Raw genomic sequence first — 17567 nt, 5'->3', positions numbered from 1 at the left:
TCTTTGAGCTTCCTGGATTTCCTGGAAGTCTATTTCCTTTGCCAGATTGGGAAAGTTCTCCTTTATTATTTGTTCAGATAAGTTTTCTACTTGTTGCCCTTCCTCTTCCCCTTCTGGTACCCCTATAATTCTGATGTTGGAACATTTAAAGATGTCCTGGAGGTTCCTAAGCCTCTCCTCATTTTTTTGAATTCTTGTTTCTTCATTCTTTTCTGGTTGGATGTTTGTTTCTTCCTTTTGGTCCACTCCATTGATCTGAGTCAGTTTTCTTCCCATCACTATTGTTTCCCTATGCATTTTACTTCATTTCACTTAGTGTAGTCTTCATTTTTTCATCTAATTTGCCACCAAAATCAACCAGTTCTGTGAGCATCCTGATCACCAGTGCTTTGAACTGTGCATTTGATAGGTTGGCTATCTTTTTGTGGATTAGTTGTACTTGTTTTGAAGCTTTGATCTGTTTTGTCATTTGGGCCCCACCTTTTTTGTCTTGACATGCTTGTTACGTAGTGGGGGGCAGATCCAGGGAGGGGCAACCCAATCACTGGATTGTGATGCTGTATGTGGGGGAGGGGTTCAAGAGGGAACAATGGCTCTTGCTCCGCTCTCTGCTGGATTTCAGTTTCTTTCGCAGCTTCCCTTAAGCAAACTGGGCCTTCTGGTGCTGATTTACATGTGGGTGGGTTTGTGTATGTTTTAGGACCCTGTGGACCTCTCCAATGAACTCTCCTGTGAGGCTGGGAGTCTCTTCCGGCACCTCAACCCCCACAGGTGTTTTCAATTGGTGTTTTGAGGCTTTATTTCCCTGAGCTGGAGTGTTGGGTTGTGCGGTCTGTCTCGCTCCCAGTTTTACCTGGTTTATCTGTGCTGGAATGTGGGACCGCCTGGTCCACCAGCTGCTTTGCTTGCCGTACCCCTCCACAATCCGCCACTGTACTGGGCTCACCCACTGCCACTCAATGCCCTGGGTCTGCCAGCCATGGCTTTTTTTGAGGTGACCCCTCTCCACTCGGCTGCCTGATTTCATCCCTCCTACCAGTCTGCATGAATGTGTCTATTTTAACTCCTTGGTTGTCAGACTTCCATACAGTTCAATTTTCTGTCAGTACTGGTTGTTTTTTGTTTCTAAATTTTTTGTGGTACTTATTTTGGTTGCGTGAGGAGGCACAGTGTTTCTACCTACGCCGCCATCTTAGCCGGAAGTCTGCTTGTTGTTATTTTTAAGATAAAATTTACAAACAGGAAATGCACAAATCTTTAGCCATTCAATGATTTTTGACAAATGCGTACACCTGTTGCAACTCACTCTCCCATCAAGATCCAGAACATAATTATCACTTCAGAAAGTTCCCTCTTGTCCCTTCCCGTATTTTGACCAATTTCATTCCAGAAGAAACTACTATCCTGATTATTTTCTACCACAGATTTGCCTGTGCTAGAACTAGATAGGCCCCAGTATTTTTTACAGGCTCGTTAGTTGTAGCCAAGGCTAAGGACAGCTGCCTTACCTATAGAGCCTCTTTTCACAATTGTGTATTATGCCTCTTTTCTTTGGTGCCTGTTGCTTCTCTGTGTAAATGGAGTTTGAAGCCCTTGGTTTTACTTTATTTTTATTACAAAAGCTTTACATACTTGTATAAATTTATAAATCTAAAGTGAACAATGAAAGCCCCACTTCCCCTTATCTGTACTATAACTTACCCTACAAAGGAAGAAAGGTTAGGGGGAGGATGGTTTATGTGTCTGCACACACACACACACACACACACACACACACACACACACATACCTTGCAGACTTTGGATTAAAAACAAATGCAAAAAGGATTCAAGCTATCCTGTTGTTCTATTGTTTGCATTTTTTAACTTTTTTCCCCCAATGATTGGGGCTGGAAGGGGGTGCTCAGTGTTTGGACAAGCAAATAGACTATGGCTTTCCCAATTTCCACACTATACATAATTTCAAAACAAAACTTCGTGCCAACAGAATATAATTTTTTTCTCAAAAAATTTGATTTATGATGTACATGCTATAAACACACAAATCTTTTTTTTACCATTTTATTTTTTTAATTTTTTTATTGATTATGCTGTTACAGTTGTTCTTTTCCCCCCTTCATTCCCCTCCACTCTATCCCGCCATCCCCACCATTACCCCCCCTTTAGTTTATGACCATGTGTCTCAAGTCCTTTAGATTCTATATTTCCCATGCTATTCTTGCCCCCCCCAACTATTTTCTATCTACTGTCTATGCTACTTATTTTCTGTACCTTCTCCCCCCTTCTCCTCCTCCCACTCCCCTGTTGCTAACCCTCCTTGAGATCTTCATTTCTATGTTTCCACTCCTGATCTAGCTGTCCTTTTAGTTTGCTTTTGTTTTAGGTGTGGTTGTTAATAACTGTGAGTTTGTTGTCCTTCCACTATTCATGTTTCTTTAACTTCTTTTTCTTAGATAAGTCCCTTTAACATTTCATATAATAAGGGCTTGGTGATGATGAACTCCTTGAATTTGATCTGATCTGAGAAGCACCTTATCTGTCCTTCCATTCTAAATGAAAGTTTTGCTGGATAGAGCAATCTTGGTTGTAGGTCTTTGGATTTCATGACTTGGAATACCTCTTTCCAGCCCCTTCTTGCCTGTAAGGTCTCTTTTGAGAAATCCACTGACAGTCTGATGGGGACTCCTTTGTAGGTGACTGTCCCCTTAGCTCTTGCTGCTTCTAGGATTCTCTCCTTCATTTTAATCTTGGCTAATGTAATTACGATGTGCCTTGGTGTGTTCCTTCTTGGGTCCAACTTCTTTTTTTTAAATTTTATTTATTTATCTTTAGAGGGGAAGGGAAGGAGAGAGGGAGAGAAACATCAATGTATGGTTGCCTTTTGTGCGTCCCCTGCTGGGAACTGGCCTGCAGGGAACTGGCCTGCAACCCCGGTCTGTGCCCTGACTGGGATTCGAACCGCGATTGTCTGGTTCGCAGGCCCATGCTCAATCCACTGAGCTACACCAGCCAGGGCCGGGTCCAACTTCTTTGGGACTCTCTGAGCTTCCTGGATTTCCTGGAAGTCTATTTCCTTTGCCAGATTGGGGAAATTCTTCTTTATTATTTGTTCAAATAAGTTTTCCACTGGTGGCTGTGCCTTTCCCCCTTCTGGTACCCCTATAATTCGGATGTTGGAGCGTTTAAAGATGTCCTGGAGGTTCCTAAGACTCTCCTCCTTTCTTTGAATTCTTGCTTCTTCACTCTTTTCTGTTTGGCCATTATTTGGTTTCTTCTGGTCCACTCCATTGATTTGAGTCCCAGTTTCCTTTTCATTGCTATTGTTGTCCTGTGCAATTCCATTCATTTTAATTAGTTTTGCCTTCATATATTTGTCTAATTTGTGGCTATAATCAACCAGTTCTGTGAGGATCCTGATGACCAGTGTTTTAAACTGTGCGTCTGAGAGTTTTGCTATTTCTTCATCGCTTAGATCTATGGGCTCTGGGGCTTTGAGATCTTGCGACATTTTTGGTCTGTTCTGGCCCTTTAAGTGTGAGAAATGGTGCCTTGGACTCCCAGGTCGCTGGGTTGTGACGCTGTATGTGGGGGCGTGGTCAGAACGGGGAAATGGCGACCCCCTCTGCCGCTTCTCACAGCTGGGTGCTGAGGATCAGCGTCTTAGGTGGTTCACCTGGGCCGGGCCACTCAGAGTCTCTGGGTTATGACGCTGTATGTGGAGGTGGGGTCAGAGCAGGGAAATGGCGGCACCCTCCACTGCCGCTTGCCGTGGGGACCCGCCGGCCTGGTCCAACCGCCCACTCCTTCGCCTGTCCGCCCATGCACAAATGCGCGACCACAGTCAACACGCAGCACCACTCCCCCGATGTCTCCCCCGCGGTCGCTCGCCTGGTGGCTCGTTCGGTTGCTCACTAGGTCCAACCCTGCGCCTGGATTCTGCGTCTGAGTCCGTCTGACCGAGCCCTCCTGTGCAACCCCACTTCACCAGCCGCTGGTTTTGCCCCTTACTGGTCAGGCTGAAGAATTTGTTGTTAACGGACTTCCAAAAAGTTCAATTTTCCATGTTCTGGCTGTGTTTTCTGTTGCTAATATTTAATTGTCTCTAAACTTGGTTGTGTGAGAAGGCACGGCACATCCACCTATGCCTCCATCTTGGCGGAAGTCTCTAAACACACAAATCTTAATGAACTTTTACAAGTGTAAGTCTTGAACCCAAATAAACACCACTTAAAATTAAAATATAGTGAATTTACAGTATTTCATGCTTCCTTTCAATTGACAAGAGCACTTTAAAAATCATGGTAAAATATATATGATATAAAATTCACCATCTTACCAATTTTAAAATATATAGTTGAGTGGCATTAAGTACATGACAAAAATGCAAAATCTCTTTTTATTTTGCTGTTATTCTTTCAGTGCTATTCTTACACATAGACTAGAGAGTCAAAATTGGTCTTAAAGGCTGATTATGAAAAACAATGATTTCCATACCTACACTATGGTTTCATCTTTATTTCCCCTTATCTTGAGGAAGCCATTTTCAATGATTCTCCATACTTGATATGACTTTTTTGCTGCTTTTTGATTTTTGTTTTGGCACTGACTTCTCACCATGGGAGGTGAGGACTGAGTCCTTTCAGACCCCTTTGCCACATATTCTCATGCCTTCCACTCCTCCCCCTACTCCTTATATTTAAGTGATAATTTTGGGTTAGATCAATACTCAGTGTTTGCACTATCCTGACTATGTAAATGAGATTCAGCTGAGTCAAACTGTATGCTTTTGCTATGCTACTTCTTTTCTGTAAACTATTTGTTTTCCCTCAAAAACCCAGGTAATGGAAACTTTGGCCATCTCAAGACTGTGGCCTAATGCTGAACACTTACCCTAATTCCTTGAGAAATTGTAGGAAATGACACTTGACTGGAGTCCAGACAATCTCTCCTTGAATCACCATGGGCAACTTAGTTACATACTTCCCTTTCTTTCCCATTCCCTTTCTCCCCTCCTCTTTTCTACTCCTAGAGAATTACAGGCTCCCAGCTGTCACGCACGCTCCAGTATTTTGGTCAGTCACTGAGTGGGGGCCGGGACCTCACAATGGATGGATTGGTAGACCTGGCTGTAGGGGCCCAGGGACATGCACTGCTGCTCAGGTGAGAATCTCTTTCCGAGCACACTAGGTCATCTTCCCTTTAAGGAGCAGTTCCACTATCTGAAGACCCCTGATGGCCCTTTGGTGTCTCTACAGGTCCCAACCTGTGCTGAACGTTGATGTGACCATGGTTTTCACACCCAGGGAATTGGGGAGGAATGTGTTTGAGTGTCAGGAACATGTGGTGAGAGGCCGAAATGCTGGGGAGGTCAGAGTTTGCCTCCATGTCCTCAAGAGCACAAAGGACCGGTTGAGACAAGGTGAGCATGGTGGGTAAATCTCAACAGGTTAAATGACTGGGGAAATAAACAGGTAGCCCAGCTTTCTCAGCATTTTTGGCAGTTCAGAACAAAGTGCTCACAGGCTCCAACAGCCTTCTGAAGCTTGGCTGGAGTAAGCAGCTGATTCCCCTCCTGGGCGGGGAGGCACAGCAAGCCCCATGGAACAAGTAAGCATGTGGCACTCCCTTACTCTCTTCAGTTCTCCAGATAACCAAGGGCCTCACACCTATGAATTAACTGGGGCCTTTTTTTAAAGCTGAGAATTCATTTAAAGGAGAGTTGGCATTGATGAAGCTAAACACAAATTCACAAAGCATTCAGACATGCATTTTATCATAACGAACTTGCCTTCTTCCTTTGTTTCTACTTTTAAGGAATGACATTGTCTTTGGGGTAGAGGAATAGTACTGGTGCTACTAGAGAGAAATAGGAGGAGACCATAAAAGTAGGTTTTTAGCAGTAATTTTACTGGGCTGAGGAGACAGCAGTCAGAATTTGGGGCAGCCAGATTGAATAGAGATTGGGAGCAGTCTTGATATGTAGAGGATTGCTGAGAAAGAACCCCCAAATTTACATAGAAATTCCTTCCAAGGCATTGGCTGACTCTTAAGCTATACATATGTGAGCCAATACTCCAAGGAACAGCTGAAGAGAGCAACTGTAGAGCTAAAGAGTTGAGCAGAAATTCAGCAGCTGCCCATTGCAGGGGAAAAAGATTTGGGAGGGGCCTTTGTTAGCAACTTAGTCTTTCTATTGGGACAATGTCCATTGAGTCCATCAACCAGGAGAAACAATAGACAATAAAAAAAGACTCACAGGTGCTTCATTAGAGTTATCAAGGAGGAATTTAAAAAATAACTCTAATTAATGTCTTTAAGAAAAAAGAGGCAGGGGTGGGCTGGGATGGGGGTAAAAGGCAGAAAGCTACTTGAACAACAATTAAAATAAAAAAAAAGAGACTTTCGCCAAGATGGAGGCATAGGTGGATGCCGTGCCTTCTCACACAACCAAGTTTAGAGATAACTAAATATTAGCAACAGAAAACACAGCCAGAACACGGAAAATTGAACTTTTCAGAAGTCTGTTAACAACAAATTCTTCAGCCTGACCAGTAAGGGGCAAAACCAGCAGCTGGTGGAGCGGGGTTGCACAGGAAAACTCGGTCGGATGGACTCAGGCGTGCGGAATCCAGGTGCAGGGTTGGACCTAGTGGGAGACCGAGCAAGCGACCGAGTGAGCGACCGTGGGGAAACAGTGACTGCGGGGAAACAGCAAGGGAGCAGAGCTGTGGGTTGACTATGGTTGCACATTTGTGCGCGGATAGACAAGTGAGGGAGTGGGCGATTGGACCAGAACCCAGCGGGTCCCTGCGGGCAAGCGGCAGGGAGGGTGCGCCATTTCCCTGCTTTGACCCCTCCTCCACATACAGCGTCATAACCCAGCGATTCTGAGTGGCCTGGCCCTGGTGAACCACCTAAGGCTCCGCTCCTCAGCCAGTGGCACGAAACAGCAGAGGGTGCCGCCATTTCCCCGTTCTGACCACGCCCCCACATACAGCTTCATGACCCAGCGACCTGGGAGTCCAAGGCTCCGCTCCTCACACTTAAAGGGCACGAACAGACCAAAAATGACTCAAGAAGATCTCAAAGCCCCAAAGCCTATACATCTAAGCGATGAAGAAATAGCAAAACTCTCAGACGCACAGTTTAAAACACTGGTCATCAGGATCCTCACAGAACTGGTTGATTATAGCCACAAATTAGACAAATATATGAAGGCAAAACTAATTGAAATGAATGGAATTGCACAGGACACCAATAGCAATGAAAAGGAAACTGGGACTCAAATCAATGGAGTGGACCAGAAGAAAGCAAATAATGGCCAAACAGAAAAGAGTGAAGAAGCAAGAATTCAAAGAAAGGAGGAGAGTCTTAGGAACCTCCAGGACATCTTTAAACGCTCCAACATCCGAATTATAGGGGTACCAGAAGGGGGAAAGGCACAGCCACCAGTGGAAAACTTATTTGAACAAATAATAAAGGAGAACTTCCCCAATCTGGCAAAGGAAATAGACTTCCAGGAAATCCAAGAAGCTCAGAGAGTCCCAAAGAAGTTGGACCCAAGAAGGAACACACCAAGGCACATCATCATTACATTAGCCAAAATTAAAATGAAGGAGAGAATTCTAGAAGCAGCAAGAGCTAAGGGGACAGTCACCTACAAAGGAGTCCCCATCAGACTGTCAGTGGATTTCTCAAAAGAGACCTTACAGGCGAGAAGGGGCTGGAAAGAGGTATTCCAAGTCATGAAATCCAAAGACCTACAACCAAGATTGCTCTATCCAGCAAAACTTTCATTTAGAATGGAAGGACAGATAAAGTGCTTCTCAGATAAGATCAAGTTCAAGGAGTTCATCATCACCAAGCCCTTATTATATGAAATGTTAAAGGGACTTATCTAAGAAAAAGAAGTTAAAGAAACATGAATAGTGAAAGGACAACAAACTCACAGTTATTAACAACCACACCTAAAACAAAAGCAAACTAAAAGGACAGCTAGATCAGGAGTGGAAACATAGAAATGAAGATCTCAAGGAGGGTTAGCAACAGGGGAGTGGGAGGAGGAGAAGGGGGGAGAAGGTACAGAAAATAAGTAGCATAGACAGTAGATAGAAAATAGATGGGGGGGGCAAGAATAGCATGGGAAATATAGAATCTAAAGGACTTGAGACACATGGTCATAAACTAAAGGGGGGGTAATGGTGGGGATGGCGGGATAGGGTGGAGGGGAATGAAAGGGGGAAAAGAACAACTGTAACAGCATAATCAATAAAAAATTAAAAAAAAAAGAAAAAAGAGGAAATGATGGAGAACTTTAGAAAACACTTGAAATTAATAAAGTAGAGTCAAATGGAGACTCTGGTGCTGAAAAACACACTAACAAATTAAGATTTTAATAGATAGATTTGATAGCAGATTAGAAGCAGAACTGAGAATTAGTGAACTGGAAGGTAAAGCAATTTAAAACATCCAGATTAATATACAGAGAGCAAAAGATGAAAGCGATAGAAAGAAATTATTAGTGGCTTATGGGACATGGTGAAAGATCTAATAAACATGTTATTGGAATTTCCAAAGGAAGAAAGAGAAGGGGAGAGAATAAGAAAGGAGCAACAGTTAAAGAAGTAATGGTGAACAATTTTCTAAAACTGATGAAAGACATCAAGATTCTCTACCATATCAGAGCAGGAGAAATACACAGGAAACCATACTGTGGTATATTACACTGGTGTACACACATTCTACATTGTACTATATCAAAGTACAAACTGCTGAAGACCAAAGGCAAAGAAAAAAGTTAAAAGCAGCCAGAATAACTATTTAATTTTTTTCTGGGACTTAATTTTCCAATATGTAACAGAATAGCTACCATTTATTGAGCACGTACTATGTGGCACTGTACTAAGTGCTTTACAGACACCATTTCATTTCATTTTCATCACTGTGAAAGTACAGTTATTGCCCCTGGTTCAAAAATAAGAAATTGGGACTCAGAGAGGTCTTAGCTGCCCAGAGTTGTATAACCGTGGGCAGAGGAGCTGGGCTTTAAACTCCCGTCTGCCTGACTCCAAAGCCAGGCTTCTCACCACTGTGATACCCTACCCCTTCAGGAGAGATCCAGAGCATTGTCACCTATGACCTGGCTCTGGACCCAAGTCGCCAACATCCTCGGGCCATTTTTGATGAAACAAAGAACAGCACACGCAGACAGACACAGGACTTGAGGCTGAATCAGAAATGTGAGACACTTAAGCTACAGTTACCGGTGAGCAGGGGGTAGCCACACTCCTGGGTCCTCCAAGTATGGGGTGGGCTTAACAAGCTGAGAAGGTAGATCCCACAAACCACCACTTTCTCTCAGGATTGTGTAGAGGACTCAGTGACCCCCATTATCCTGCGCCTCAACTTCTCTCTGGTGGGGCAGCCCTTGCCCTCCTTTGGGAACCTCCGTCCAGTTCTAGCTGTGGATGCCCAGAGACTCTTCACAGCTTCGGTGAGTCTTGCAGGGGTATGGATGAGACCAGAGGCCAAGATTGTTGAAATTCATTTTATATTTTATTGTTTCATTTCACATCATTTTATTATCTCTTTTCACTAATGTTTTATCATATCGTTTCATTAATGTTTTATCATTTTTACAGTTTCCATTTGAGAAGAATTGCGGCAATGACAGTGTCTGTCAGGATGACCTCAGCATCACCTTCAATTTTAAGAAGTGAGTGTCCTTTCCTCATTGCTACCTCCAAGCCTACACCAAGACCTGGTGCCCTGGTATTCTCCTGGCCCCTGAAGGAGCCCAACATGGCATAGAGAAGCTGCTTTGGAGACATTTGTGTGTCTGCCCCATCCACTGTCTTCTCTCTCCAAGTGTCTAAGCCTCCTTTCCAACAGAGCAGACTTCTCACAAGGAAGTCCTCATCTCATATCCTGGCTTGTTCTCCCCACAGCCTGGACACCCTGGTGGTGGGTGGTCCCCGGGACTTCAATGTGATGCTGACTGTGAAAAACCAAGGCGAGGACTCCTACAGGACTGAGGTCTCCTTTTTCTACCCACCTGGCTTGTCCTATCGGACAGTGTCAGAGGTCCAGGTAGCTAAATTCTCAGGCTCCATCTGACTTTGCTTTCTTGGTCCCCATGGCTGGTGATTGACATCCTTACTTTTGCTTCCCTTGCCTTCCAGAACCAGCACTCATGGCGATCCTGGCGTGTGACCTGTGAGTCTTCCCCTTCCACCAAAGGATCTGAGACCTTGCATAGCAGCACCTGCAGCATAAACCACCCCCTCTTCCCAGGCAACTCAGAGGTCAGACTGAGGATTCCTCCTCACCTTTTCTCCTTTGTCTTCTGAGTTCTTCTTCTTTTAAGTAAAGTTTCCTTTTTTAAAAAAGATTTTATTGATTAATTTTCAGACAGAGGGGAAGGGAGAGAGAAAGAGAGGGAGAGAAACATCAATGTGTGGTGGCCTCTCATGCGCCCCCTACTGGGGACCTGGCCAGCAACCCAGGCATGTGCCCTGATTGGGAATCAAACTGCTTTACAGGCCAGTTTACAGGCTGGTGCTCAATCCACTGAGCCACACCAGCCAGGGCAGAGTTTCCTTTTTTTTTTTTTTTTTTTTGAGAAAGAGCTTTATTGAGATATAATTCATATATTACACAATCCACCCATTTAAAGTATGCAAATTCAGCAGCTCTTAGGTTGTTCACAGAGTTGTACATTCATTACCATGATCAATTTTAGAATATTTTCTTACCCCAAGAAATGACTCTGCTCTCCTTATCTATCAGGCACAGTCCTCCTATTTCTCCCAGCCCTAGGCAACCACAAACCTACTTTCTGTCTCTAGAGTCACCTATTCTGAATATTTCATATAAATGGAATCATATTTATATGTATGGTTCTTTGTGTTGGGCTTTTAACAAAGCATCCTGTTTTCAAGTTTCATCCATATTGCAGAATTTCATTCCTTTGTACTGCTGAGTAATATTCTGTTTTATGTATGCACAACATTTTATTTATTCATTCTTCAGTTAATGAATATTTAGGTTGTTTCTTCTTTCCTATTCTTATTAGTCTCTCTTTTCTCCAACTCCAGGTCACCTTTGGCATCACATTGGATGTGGACCCTTATGCTTCCCTTGGACACAGACTACTTCTCAAGGCCAATGTGAGCAGGTATGCTGTCATTGGCCTCCCACAGGTATCTTCCACTTTGCAGTCACAACCCTTTGCCCAGGGTGAACAGCTGCCCCCTCCCCACTGGTTCTTCCTTTGGCTCATTTATTCAATAAACACTGAATGAACACTCACATGTGCCAGGCATTGTGCCCAGTGCTTGTGGTACATGGATGGACAAGACAGCCATGGTTACTGCCCTCACAGAGGTTATAATTTAGTGGCAGATAGACAGGAAAGCTGACAATTACAATGCAGCATGAAATGAACTATGTACTGATTCTTGAGATCTTGGTGTTCAGAGAAGATTCCCTAAGAAGATATGTTTAGGCTGTGAGTTAGCCAAACAAATGCTTACATTGAGGGTAGGCATGAAGACAAAGTGAAGAAAGAGTGGACCAACCAAAGCCTGGAGACTGAAAAGATCAGACTGTGTTTAAGTGCGGCACATGATGTAGGATTTAAGGAGTTGGTGAGATATTGTCAGTGTCATGAACTGACTAATGGGTTTTATTAGGAAATTTGCAGTTTAACTGGGGTGTGACGTGATCATATTTGCATGGTAGAAAGATCACTCTACAGGAGTGCTGGGGCTTGGGGTGGGAGCATTTTTCAGGGACCAGTGAGAAGAAAGCACCACAGATAACCAGGTGAGTAGGGATGGGCCTGGAACTAGGTAGAGGCAGCAAGTGTGAAATAGTGGTGTTTAGGATTTACAAAGAACAGAACCTGGTGGTTGGTTTGAGGTGGAGGGAGGAGGAAAGGGAGAAGGAAAGAGCTCTTTGTTTCCCTTCAGTGAGAACAACATGCCAAGGACCAACAAAACTGAATTCCAGCTGGAGCTGCCTGTGAAATACACTGTCTACATGGTGGTCACCAGGTGCTGGCTTTTGGGGCTGGACATGGCCCACAATGTATATGTGTGTGAATCTGTGCACATGTGTGCCTGTGTGTGTCTGAGGATATATATGCATGGGTATTTGTGTGTGTGTTTGTGTGTGTGTGGCCCAAACTTGCACACACATCACCCCCTGCACACCATCCTGCTCACACCCTCTCAGGGTTGCATTACTCATGTGTCTATTTATTCCCTTATACACTTAGCCTGAGACCCCTATTCCAGAACACTCCTGATGTTCTGTCACCTCCTGCCCCTTCTTTCTACCTCCAGCCATGAGGACTCCACCAAATATCTCAACTTCACAGCTTCAGAGAAGACCAGCCGTGTTATAAAGCATCAGTATCAGGTGGGGAGATGAGACCAGGAAGGGAAACCAATGTGCTGGAATGCAGAAATTAATGGGAAGCATGCATCAGATGCCTGCTGTGTGCAAGGCTCTGTTCCGGGTTCACTCTCTATACACACACAAAGTACTCAAGCATGCACATACATGTGTGCATATAGTCATGCCCTGGTATCCATGGGGGATTAGTTCCAGGACTCTCCCCCTATTACCAAAATCTGAATGCTCAAGTCCCTGAGATATAATGGTATTGTACAGTATTTACGTATTACCCATATTCATCTGCCTGTATACTTTAAACCATCTCCAGGTTACTTACAATACCCAATACAATGTAAATGCTATGTAAATAGTTGTTAGACTGTCTTGCTTTGGGAATAATGACAAGAAAAAGGTCTGTACATGTTAGTGCAACCATTATAGGCCTAACTACATAGTACATGGCAGCAACAATGTAACATTCTTTTCTGAACATCTTCCATCAACACTTGGTTTAATTTGAGGTTGCAGAACATGTACGTTCACTCATTTTATCTTCATAATGACTCTGTGGCAGAGGCACTGTCCTTATCCCATTTACAGATGAAGAAATGGGCTCAGAGATGTTAAAAACACATGCCCACAGTAACCAACAGTAAGTGGATGAGCCAACACTTAGGGCCGGCCTATCTGGCTCTTGAATGTGTGTTTAACTGCTGCACTTGACTGCCTCCCAGAAAGCATCAAGTGGCAGGGGACCTGGGTCTGTGAGGCCTTACTTAGGTGTCCTGGGTTCTCAGGAGTGGGAGGCTGATTGTGGCTACAGAAAGGCCAGAGCCCTGATACCAGCCCCGCAATACCTTGCAGTTCAACAACCTGGGGCAGAGGAGCCTCCCCATCAGTGTGGTCTTCTTGATTCCCATCCAGCTGAACAAGGTGACTGTGTGGGATCAACTGCAGTTCATCTTCTCCCAGGTAAGCCCAGTCGGGCCTGAGAATTAGGCCCAACTCTTTCCCCCACAAGTCTTTCCTAAAATCTGTTGGAATTTGGAGTCATTTCTGACCCTCTTGTGGACCCAGGACTTCTCACCCTCCTTCAGGGTGGGCCCAGGAGATTTCGTTTCTCTCCATGGTGTCTCTCTTTCCTCAGAACCTATCCAGTGCCTGCCACACTGAAGAGAGGGTTCCCCCTCACTCTGACTTCGTGGCTGAACTTAAGAAGACCCCCGTGCTGGTAAGAATAAGTGTAACCACAGCTTCAGGGCTACATGCAGACTCAGCATTGTGCCCTTGTTGGTGCCCAATACTGTCTGTCTCTCAAGTGAGTGGGAGGAGTGCGTGGAGTGTTTTCTGCATCCAGCTTTCTCAGTCATCATTCCTCTCTCCTCTCTTCCCCAGAACTGCTCCATTGCTGTCTGTCACAGAATCCAGTGTGACATCCAGTCCTTTAGCAGCCAGGAAGAATTCAATGTCACCCTCAAAGGCAACCTCTCATTTGACTGGTATATCAAAGTATGTGGGGCTCTGAGGCTCAGCCAGTCTAGATGTGCTACTGCAGGGGCACATGGCTCTAGCTCCCGTCCTCTCTGCCCCACAGACTTCACATAACTACCTCCAGGTTGTGAGCACAGCAGAGATCTTGTTTAATGACTCCACATATGCCCTGCCTCCAGGACAGGAGGCATTTGTGAGAGCCCAGGTATCTGTCTTGGGCACAGAGGGACTATTGGAAGGAGGAGGGGAGGCTGGAATTGTGCAGATGTCTGTGTTAAGAGAGAAAGAGAGATGGAAAGAGGTGAGGTGGAGGAGGGGGGAATGAGGGCTAAGGTTGGGGACACAAGGAAGGGTTGGTTATTAGGTTCAGAGTGTGTACAAAGTCTGGCTGAGGAAGCCCCAGAAATCCAGTCTGTCTCTCCTGATGCACCTCTCTTCCCCTCTCCCTTCCCCAGACAGAGACCAAAGTGGAGCCATATGAAGTACATAACCCTGTACCACTTATTGTGGGCAGCTCTGTGGGGGGGCTGGTGCTCCTCGCCCTCATCGCCACTGGACTGTATAAGGTATTCACTTATGCTCTCTTTCTGCTTGCTCCTGTCCCCCTTGCCACTTCTCACTCAGCAGCTTCATTGTTGGACTTGACTCCCAGCAGTGCTGCCAGCTTTTTGACCTGTGGCAAGTTATAGAGCCTTAGTTTCTTCAGCTGTAAAATGAGTGTATAAATACCCATTTTGTGAAGGTAATTGAGTTAATATATGCAGAGCACTTAGAGTGCTCCCTGGTGCAGAATGACTACTATATGAGGATGAGTTCTTCTTCTTACATTTTATACTTCTTTCTTTCATGGCCTCAAAATTGATGCCATCTCCCTCCCTGCTCTACTTTCCCCAGGTCCCTTCTACACTCTGCCATGTTAGTCTTTGTATCTCTTGGTCTCTCTTTCTCCCCTCCTAGCCTGCATGGCCCTCATTTGCTCCCCTGGCTTTGGTGGTCTTTACCCCTCTGTCCCTGCTCCCACAGCTTGGCTTCTTCAAACGGCAGTACAAGGACATGATGAATGAAGCTGCTCCAGAAGCTGCTCAACCCCAATAACAGTTCCTTCTCCATGGAGTGGCCTCTTCTGAAGCAAGCAGGACCTTGGTTAAATCAACATGCAGGTTGCTAGACAGAGACATCTGTCCAGTAGGAGGCTGGGGTGGTGATGTCTCACTCAGGAAAGACCTGCTTAGTTTTTCATTTCCATCCGTGTGTATGTGGGTTGTGTGTGTGACTCAGATGTCTCTTGCATGGGAGGGTGGGTGGCTTCAGCAAATGCTCTCAGGCACAGGGAATTGCTTGGACTTGATTGTGTGTGAGTGAAGGTGACATTCAGCATTCCTCCAAGACAGAGGTTATGGTAGCTCTTGTGGGTAAATTTAAAGGGAAAGCAACAGATCCCCTCCCTGCTGAAGGATGTGAGAACTCCCTTTGTGGAGTTCTCACATGTGAGCACATAGACCTGCAGAAACTTGTAGAGCTGGGACCAAGACTGTGTGGAGAATCCATGCTGGAACCAGGATCTGGTCAGACAAAGGAGCCTTCCAAACCCATTCCACACTAGAGTCAAATATGTCCATTAAGCAAATGATATACTTCCCTTTGCCTATTCACTTATTATTTTAACATTACTTTCATTTTTTGAATCAATAAACCTATTCATAGTACAAAAATCAAAAGTGTGCAAGGCTGTGTGGTGAAAAGTCTCTCATTCTGGTCACCCCAGTCATTTGTCATTTCGAAAGGGCAGTCAAGTCTATGTGTTTTCAGGTCTCCTTCACAAAGACATATGTAAACACACACACCCCTTTTATACAAATGATAGCACACATTTTATGCTGTTTTGCATCTTGCTTTTTTCATTACTATAGCTCAGATATTTTTTTATAAAGATGTAATGTACATTTTCATTCTTTTATTCAGCTCAACAGTATTTCATTGTGTGGATGAATCATAATATATTCAGTCTCCTTCTGAGATATTATTTCCAATCTCTTGTGATTAAAGCAATGGTGAATTAATAAATTGAATAATGTCATTTTTTGCATATGTGTAAAGATAATTTATAGGGTATATTCCCAGATGTTTGGATTCTCCCTCAAGCAAACCCAAAATAAAAATTTGAGTGAAAGTATTTTTTAAACCTATTTTATTGATTATGCCATTACAGTTGTCCCATTTCCTCTCTTCATTCCCCTCCACCCTGCATACCCCCTCGCTCCCAATCCCCCCCTTTAGTTCAGGTCCATGTGTCACAAGTTCTTTAGATTCTGTATTTCCCATACTATTCTTGCCCTCGCCCTGTCTATTTTCCACCTACCATCTATGCTCCTTATTCTCTGTACCTTCTCCCCCATTCTCCTCCTCCCACTCCCCTGTTGCTAACCCTCCATGTGATCTCTTTCTATGGTTCCACTCCTGATCTAGCTGTCCACTTAGTTTGTTTTTGTTTTAGGTGTGGTTGTTAATAACTGTGAGTTTGTTGTCCTTTCACTGTTCATGTTTTTTATCTTCTTTTTCTTAGATAAGTCCCTTTAATATTTCATATAATAAGGGCTTGGTGATGATGAACTTCTTGAACTTGACCTTATCTGAGAAGCACTTTATCTGCCCCTCTGTTCTAAATGAAAGCTTTGCTGGATACAGCAATCTTGGAAGTAGGTCTTTGGATTTCATGACTTGGAATACTTCTTTCCAGCCTCTTCTTGCCTGCAAGGTCTCTTTTGAGAAATCCGCTGACAGTCTGATGGGAACTCCTTTGTAGGTGACTGTCCCCTTAGCTCTTGCTGCTTCTAGGATTCTCTCCTTCATTTTAATCTTGGCTAATGTAATTATAATGTGCCTTGGTGTGTTCCTCCTTGGGTCCAACTTCTTTGGGACTCTCTGAACTTCCTGGATTTCCTGGAAGTCTATTTCCTTTGCCAGATTGGGGAAATTCTCCTTTATTATTTGTTCAAATAAGTTTTCTACTTTTTGCTCTTCCTCTTCCCCTTCTGGTACCCCTATAATTAAGGTGTTGGCACATTTAAAGATGTCCTGGAGTTTCCTAAGCCTCTCCTCATTTTTTTTAATTCCTGTTTCTTCGTTCTTTTCCGTTTGGTCATTTTTTTCTTCTGGTCCCCTCGATTGATTTGAGTCCCAGTTTCCTTTCCATTACTATTGGTTTCCTGTGTATTTCCATTCATTTCAATTAGTTTAGCCTTCATATGTTCCTCTAATTTGTGACTAAAATCAACCAGTTCTGTGAGCATCCTGATCAGCAGTGTTTTGAACTGTGCATCTGATAGGTTGGCTATCTGTTTGTTGCGGAGAAGTATTGGCTCTGGGGCTTTGAGCTGTTCTTCTTGAGCCATAATGTTTTAGTCTGTTTGCACCTGTTAAGTATGAGGTGCAGAGCCTTAGGTGTTCACCAGTGCGGGGCCATCCAGTTCGCTGGGTTGTGATGCTGTATGTGGGGGCGGGGTCAGAGAGGGGCAATGGCATTTGCTCTGGTCTCTCTTATACTTCAGTCCCCTCTGCCACTTCCCACAAGCAATTGGGCCCTTCTGGTGCTGGTTCCTGGATGTGTGGGCTTGTGCACCCTCCAGGACCCTGTGGCTCTCTCCAATGAACTCTCTGTGAGCCTGGGAGCCTCTC

General features: G+C 44.4%; 1 protein-coding gene across 2 annotated transcripts in view; it reads left to right on the top strand.

Annotated features, from left to right (window-relative positions):
* ITGAM (integrin subunit alpha M) overlaps positions 1-16049 on the top strand; it is a 75842-nt gene extending 59793 nt beyond the window's left edge. For both annotated transcript variants that reach the window (XM_037130431.2, XM_037130432.2), the window contains 16 exons: positions 5029-5159; positions 5255-5418; positions 9110-9264; positions 9361-9492; positions 9641-9714; positions 9947-10088; positions 10181-10303; positions 11096-11175; positions 11972-12055; positions 12347-12422; positions 13266-13373; positions 13549-13632; positions 13797-13910; positions 13996-14097; positions 14348-14458; positions 14916-16049. In XM_037130431.2, the coding sequence (XP_036986326.2) occupies positions 5029-5159; positions 5255-5418; positions 9110-9264; positions 9361-9492; positions 9641-9714; positions 9947-10088; positions 10181-10303; positions 11096-11175; positions 11972-12055; positions 12347-12422; positions 13266-13373; positions 13549-13632; positions 13797-13910; positions 13996-14097; positions 14348-14458; positions 14916-14987 (1752 nt within the window). In that variant the 3' untranslated portion in view covers positions 14988-16049. The remainder of the gene's footprint in view (positions 1-5028; positions 5160-5254; positions 5419-9109; positions 9265-9360; positions 9493-9640; positions 9715-9946; positions 10089-10180; positions 10304-11095; positions 11176-11971; positions 12056-12346; positions 12423-13265; positions 13374-13548; positions 13633-13796; positions 13911-13995; positions 14098-14347; positions 14459-14915) is intronic.
* The last annotated feature ends 1518 nt before the right edge of the window (positions 16050-17567 follow it).

Source organism: Artibeus jamaicensis, unplaced genomic scaffold, assembly GCF_021234435.1.
Source record: "Artibeus jamaicensis isolate MK-2021 breed Jamaican fruit bat unplaced genomic scaffold, CSHL_Jam_final contig_700, whole genome shotgun sequence".
NCBI classification, from domain to species: Eukaryota; Metazoa; Chordata; class Mammalia; order Chiroptera; family Phyllostomidae; genus Artibeus; species Artibeus jamaicensis.
The sequence above is the reverse complement of the archived record's forward strand: the minus strand, read 5'-3'. Positions and strand labels throughout refer to the sequence as shown.